This window comes from Triticum urartu, chromosome 5A, assembly GCF_056163025.1.
Source record: "Triticum urartu cultivar PI428250 chromosome 5A, HENAU_Tu73, whole genome shotgun sequence".
In the NCBI taxonomy this organism is placed as follows: Eukaryota; Viridiplantae; Streptophyta; class Magnoliopsida; order Poales; family Poaceae; genus Triticum; species Triticum urartu.
Window position 1 is genome coordinate 319,861 of NC_141877.1, and position 7,093 is coordinate 326,953.

At 42.2% G+C, this 7,093-nt stretch overlaps 1 protein-coding gene across 1 annotated transcript; it reads right to left on the reverse strand.

The window, feature by feature from the left end:
• Positions 1–4,898: 4,898 nt before the first annotated feature.
• LOC147967295 (uncharacterized) lies at positions 4,899–6,287 on the reverse strand. Its single transcript, XM_087522429.1, has 2 exons — positions 5,876–6,287; positions 4,899–5,770 (listed from the first exon to the last, which is right to left on the reverse strand). The coding sequence occupies exons 1-2, from the start codon at positions 6,285–6,287 to the stop codon at positions 4,899–4,901; spliced, it is 1,284 nt and encodes a 427-aa protein (XP_087378555.1).
• Between the last annotated feature and the right edge of the window lie 806 nt (positions 6,288–7,093).

The window sequence follows — 7,093 nt, forward strand, 5'->3', positions numbered from 1 at the left end:
AAAAAAAACACGTCAAGAGGAATTTCTTTTATAGTAGAGCCGATAATGGAGTGAAGTCCATGCGTGCAACGCCACAAGCTACAGAGTAGTAGTAGAGCACTTTACGTACAGAGCCATATTGCACAGTTCCCAATGCCCTGCCAGGCTTTTCCGGCTCCTCGGGCTTAATTGGGAGGCGCTAGTTTAAATATGCTACTAGCTGATGAGGAAGCTGCAAGCGAGGTGCGGCTAGGGCGAGCACGCGAGCCACGAGATGCTGGGAAGGAAAACCCGTTCACGTGGGTAGGCTATCCAGTGCACCCAGATTGTGGTGCCGCACGTCCGTTTCACTTCAAAACTCAAACTACCCGTGCAAAATATTTGCTCGCAGCGAAGTTACTATTTAAAAGAAAGGCCGCCATGCGTTTGGCCGGGACCAAACCCAAAAAATGAGGTATACACTCCCGCGACCACTAGTAGTACTCGTTGGAGTACAACGCAACCTAGAATCGCCTTTTGTCGCTAGTAGTACATTGTTCCTTACAAGAAACCCCTAATAATGCAAGAAACCATGAATAATACTACGAAAATACTACCACTTGCATATGTGGCAGACTTAAGATAAGACTACCTTATCGACCATTGTACATGCTCTTACCAACCAGCCCTACCAAGAAACGACTACTCTACAAAGTGCCGTTATAGGCACGTTTCAACCCATGGCCCTGTTTGGATACATTTGTTGTCAAACTAACCCTGCCATCCAAACACCACTTTGGTTAGAGTTAGTTCAGGGTTAGAATCTAACTCTAACATCTGACTTAGAGTATCCAAACAGGGCCCATGTCACCCATTAAGTCAACGCCTTCTATTTGACCGGGTGTTATGACTTGTGGGACCTACATGTCAGTCTGCTCAAAAATCCCTGAGTGACCTCCTACCTCCGGCCCGTCCACCTAGTCATCCTCGGCTATGGGACGCAGCTACCGCCACCGGCAGAAGGCGAGGTCAAAACCACCGGCGGTGCGGAGCCCATCTTGCGGCAGCCCGGATGCCAGCTCCGTCCGGCGCTCGCGGCCGCTATCTAGCCAAGATAGCTCTGGCCAGCTGCTTGTCTGCAAGGTTTGCTAGCTAGATTAGCACGACAGCACGGCAGCTTGCTCGCGAGCACCGCGCTAAGGCCAGCCATATGGCTCGAGCGAAGGCCGGTGCGGTGGCTTGCTCGCTCGTGAGTCACGCTCGGGCTAGCCTGCCAACCCGTGCGAAGGCCAGCGCGGTGTCCGGCCCATCCGGCGGAGCGGCGGCCAACTAGCTCACCACCGGCGCCACCGACGAACACGCATCAGTACTGTTTGAAGTAATGTTCAAGAAAAATAATGATTTCAGGGGAAATAACATGATAGAAGGTCAGATGTGGGTCCCTCGTGTCAATGGTCAAACAAAATGTGTTGTTTTAAGCTGCCTCGTCAGCACGGACGTGTGGGCCAACCCTGTCATAAATGGGTTTAAACTAACCTAATCGGTACTCCCTCTATCCCATAATATAAGATGTTTTTGCAAGCTAAACTAGCTTGCAAAAACGTCTGACATTGTGGGACGGAGGTATACTAGGTAGTAGTTTTTTGCATGGATTAAGAAATTTTTGGTATGTTTTTGCTATTTTTTGTACAATAGATTCTTCCTAGGGCTGGTTGAATGTGGTAGTTTTTTGTTAAATACTCTACATATTGTAAGTAGGAGTGAAAGTTAAGCTTTGGAACCCAATAAGCAAGGCTACTTACATAGTGCATATGTGTACATGATTGAAAGTAAATATCAACCATGAGTTACTAATATCTTGATGGAAAACTCGAAACTATGCAATACTAGGAAAAAATTGCATGGTTGGAAATACTAGCAATGTTCATGTGTGTTGCAACGAATCATAATTAGAATAATACTTATTCACAAACTTGATACAGAACACTCTAATTTTGATATACATATATCACTAGAGATATATTATGTTTCAATTAGAATATATTCCTTGGGCTGTTTTGGTGAGGTCAGGGAGGGATGTGGTTGGTTTTAAGATACTAATTATGGGTTTTTATGCAAATTGGTAGACAAGTGGGATGTTGATGAGAAAAGGCAACAACTTACCTCACAGTTGTTAGATGTAGATCTAATGGTCACAAACGACGGATGGCAGACACACCATCATCACCAACTTAGTCTTCTGTAGGAGTACTAGGAAGATTCATGCATTGCACAGAACATCAAGATGGATTTTTTTTATAAAACACTTGTTGTGATTGACCCGTGTGGGAGAAATCCCATGTGTAAAAACTAATGATATCTCAAGAAATAGGAGATAAGGTGAAGAGGAGTGGGCGTGGTGGTGATTGGTGGTCGGACTGAGCGAAGTCATGGGGATTGACGACGCCGGCAGCGGCCACCAGGCCAGTTTGTTCCAGAGGCTTCCTTTCTTAATTGCTCAACAATGAGGTTGTTGGAGATAAGGATGAACGAGGGAAGGCATTGTCTACAAATGTGGAGAGGGGTGCGGGTATCTTTTAGTTTAATTTCTATCCGTCAGATATAGATCGGACGGTCTATATATATTGCAAGATGGCATGCGTACCATCATCACCAACTCGGTTTTTTATAAGAGAAGAAATATAAGTATGGAGATACAAACGTATTATTGATACTTGTTTCCGTAAACTAGCATCTACATTCTATTCAACGCCTCAGCATGTGAGGCCTTAGCAGAATGACTTCTCGACTGTGTAAAAGAAAGGTTTTCCTGTCGCCGATAAGGAGGGGGTGACGGCGGCGCGCTTTTTGGCTTTCTCTAGTCTTAGTAGTCATACTAGGTGGTCTAAGCACGTGTAGATTTATTCTTTTTCACGTCTCGTGTTCGCCGTACTGCCACGACTGTTGATGAATAGACGGTAAGTTTTTTGACTGTACACAGTAGGGCAAAACCCCACTGCAATTTTTATATTATGAATAAAAAGGGAGTTCAAACATACAAGGCTTGAGATAAGACTAAAAGAAACTAAAACTAGACCTACAAGTCCAGCTAATAAAATACAAAAAAATAGAAAAATTATAGGACAAGACTGTCCAACCAAGAAATGAAAGAAGATGAAAACTTCTCCTTAATTCTGAATTTGAGCAGGTGGAGCTCTGAGAAGAAGATGAATTTCCATCTGTCAATGCTGGTGGGGATGTTTTTGAATATCTTATCATTCCTGATAATCCAAATGGCCCATGAGGCAATGATAATGATCTCCATAGAAGAAGGTTGCTGCAGATTACCCCTTAAGTCTGGAAGAGCTTCCATGATGGTTAGATTTCTTTGTCTGTTGGTGCATAGGATGTCCCAACAAGCAGAAGCAAAAGGACAAGTCCAAAATAGGTGTTGTAATGTTTCTTCTTGCTGACAGCTGAGAGTAGCACAATTATAGTTGTCAAGATGAAAAGTTTTCCTTCTGAGCAGATTCCTGGTATTGAGTCTATCATGCAGAAGTCTCCAAAAGAAGACCTTGAGTTTTAGCTGGCAAGAACTTTTCCAAATCCAGTTGAACTGAGCTGGAACAATTTTGACTCCTATCCAAATTTTGTATGCTTTGGCCATAGAAAAAGTATTATTTCCCCACATATAACTCCATGAGTCCAGGTGCTCAGTAAATGCAGATCCTCTTAAAGTGTCACAAAGCTCCTCCATCAGCTCAAATTCCATGAAAGCTTCCTCGGTAAGTGGCAGGGGAAATAAGTCTTCCAAGTATTCAAACATAAGTACCCTTTGCACTGAAAGGTTCTGATCTTTTACAAAGGAGTAAAGATGAGGAAAAAGTTGATTCAGACAAGCAGAGTGCCAGAGGTTAGACCAAAACAGAGCAGATTTACCATCACCAATTGTGCATCTTGCCATGGATTTATAGCTATCAATGAGCCTCAAATTACACTTCCACCAGAAAGATCCTTCCCATTTTTGCCCTGGCAGGGTGCCATTGTCATAGTAAGCCTCCCAAATGAGGTTGACCCAAGGGATATTTTCCCTATTGTAAAATTTGTGAAGGTTTTTAAGAAGAAGAGCATGATCTTTCACAAAGATGTTCATCACTCCAAGGCCACCCTGATTTTTGGGTCTACAAACAGTGGACCATGCTACCATAGCAGGTCTGTGGTCCTCCAAATCCAGTCCCCTCCAAAGACAATGTCTCAAGTATTTGTTGACCTAGTTTTTGATGGTTACAGGTACATCAAGGCAGCCCATGAAATATATAATAAGAGAATTTAGCACTGATTTGACCAGAAGCAACCTGCCGGCAAGAGTCATAAAAGAAGATAGGCCCACTATTTTTTTGGCAATTCTGCTCACTAAAGGCAAACATTGTTCCACTGTTGGCTTTAAGGTCCCTAGAGGCATGTCCGGGTAGGTGAAAGGGAATGATCCCTTTTTTGCAGTTCAAAGTACCAGTTAAAATTTCCATTTTTTCATCACTCACATTGATTGGTATGAGGTTTGATTTCTTGTAGTTGACCTTTAAACTAGTAGCATATGCAAAGGTGTGTAGTAGAGCTTTAAGACAATGTAGTTGTGGGGCATCAGCTTGCATGAGAATCAAAGTATCATCTACATACTGTACTATGGGAAAATTTGGACATGACTGTACTTGCAAAGGAGGTGGAAGAAGACCCAGGGTCATAGCTCTTTTCATGATTGACTGTAGGAGGTCAGCAGCAAGCACAAAAAGGAGGGGACAGAGGGGGTCCCCTTGCCTTACTCCTCTGAGACAGTAGAACTTCTTCCCAGGAATGCCATTAAGAAGCACTTGTGATGAAGCTGATGCAAATAACATTCTAATCCAGCCAATTCATCTTTCTCCAAATCCCTTTGCTTTTAGGATATCAATGATTGTAGAGTGTTAAATGAGGTCAAATGCCTTTTCAAAGTCTAATTTCAGCACAACAATTTCCTCCTTGGACTTGTGGCATTGATGCAAGTACTCATAGGCCCAGCCAAGACAGTCATGGATAGCTCTTTCCTTTAGGAAACCATACTGATTAATATGAACCATTTTGAGGATCACTTTTTGCAACCTGTTTGCTAGCAATTTGGTGATGAACTTGAGACAGCAGTTTAGCAAAGAAATAGGCCTGAAATCATTTGCAGTAGTTGGAGTGGGCCCCTTGGGAACTAAAGTGATGAAAGAGGTGTTGATACTCTCTAGTGAAATTTGTCCAGCATAGAACTCCTGTATCAGTCTATTGACATCAGTCTTTATGATGTCCCGGCAGCTCTTAAAGAACTCATTATTAAAACAATCAGGACCAGGAGACTTGTTTGATGGCAAGTGTTTGACAACCTCGTTGATTTCTTCCTCAGTAAAAGGAATTTCCGGTTGCTCAAAGTCTGAAGGACTAGCTTGATGCTGCAGCAGTGAAGATAAATCAAAGTGCATTGTGGTTTGCTGAGATTGTCCTAATCTGTTCCTAAAAGCATTCCACAGAAGAGCTGCTTTTCCTGCATGGTCTGTTATTTCCACTTGATCCTCATTTTTCAACATTGCAATGTGATTATGCCTGTAGTTTATAGATGCCTTTGTATGAAAGAATTTTGTGTTTTCATCACCAAATTTAACACCCTTGATCTTTCCTCTCTGTTTCCAATAGATCTTTTGGTTTTTGAGTAAAATGAGCAAAGGCTCTTTTAGAATCACCCTGCAGTTCCATTCAAAATCACCTAGGTCTCTGAATTCCTCAAACAAATCAAACAAGAAGATAACCTCATTAATTGCTGCAATTTTGGATTTAAGGCAAGACAGGTTTTTGACCCAAAGTTTGAGAGCCCTTCACAGGTTTTTGAACTGGGCATTCAAGCTTTTTGCTGCATCAGGATTACCCACAGGTATAATCCAGGCTGCAGAGACTACCTCTTTAAAGTCAGAGTGCTTTAACCAGTAATTTTCAAATCTAAAAACCTTGGCCTTTGGAATAGCAGTTCCAATTTTGATGACACATGGAAGATGATCTGAAATAGGCCTGGAAAGAGGCATAGCAACTGTATCAGGAAAAATAGTCATCCATGAAGCAGAGGTAAAGAACCAGTCCAGTTTTTCCAACAAAGGGCTCTGTTGCATATTACTCCAGTTGTATTTTCTGCCATGAAGTGGAAGCTCAATTACTCCAACATTACTGATGGCTTCATTAAAGAGGAGCATTTCATTAACATCCCCACCAGATCTGTTTCTGTCAGTAGGAGCTCTAATAAACTTGAAATCTCCAACTAGAATCCAACTAGTGTCCAGTGGCATATGTATTTTTGAACACCAATTGATAAATTCAATTTTGTCTGCTTGTTCACAAGGCCCATAGATGTTGGTGAGAACCCATGATTGATTGGATAAAAGACTAGTGAAACTGATTGAGAGAGAGAATCTATTTTGGAATATGACCTCTCCCTCAAAGAGGGAACCATTCTAGGTGATTAAAAGTCCTCCAAATGCACCAATTGAAGGTAGAAAAGCAAATTTATTGAGCCTGTTAGGACAAAAGTTCCAGATGTAAGCAACATCAAAATGTTCCCTCCTGGTTTCTTGAAGACAAAGGATGGCACAGGCACTTTCCTCAATTTTTTGCCCTATAGCAAGCCACTTGTCAGGAGATTTAATCCCTCTGATGTTCCAGTTCAAAATATTCAGCTTCTATTTTGATTATTCATGGACATAATTTACAAGGGAAACCAGAGACCAAGCACCACCACTTGGCCAGTACCAAGGAATGAATAACAAACAGGGCAGCAGAGCAAGCAAATTTAGCAAATGCAACAACCAAATCATCCACAAGATAGCAATAGAGATAATTTCCCAAAAGGCATTATAGTAGCAAAGTGCATTGACAAAGGAACATGAACTAATACAGCTAGTCCATAAGGCCCATAAGTTGCAAGTACAACCAAAAGGAACAGGGATACATGCCAAGACTTTAAATCCCTCTCTCTCCACTACAAAATCAGAGAAATTGATCATCTAAACACTTAGGGAGTCCTGCCTGTCCTCATTGGATGGGAGCATCCCAGCCAAGTCCTCTCCCACCTTCCTCTTGGGCTTCTTAGAGATCT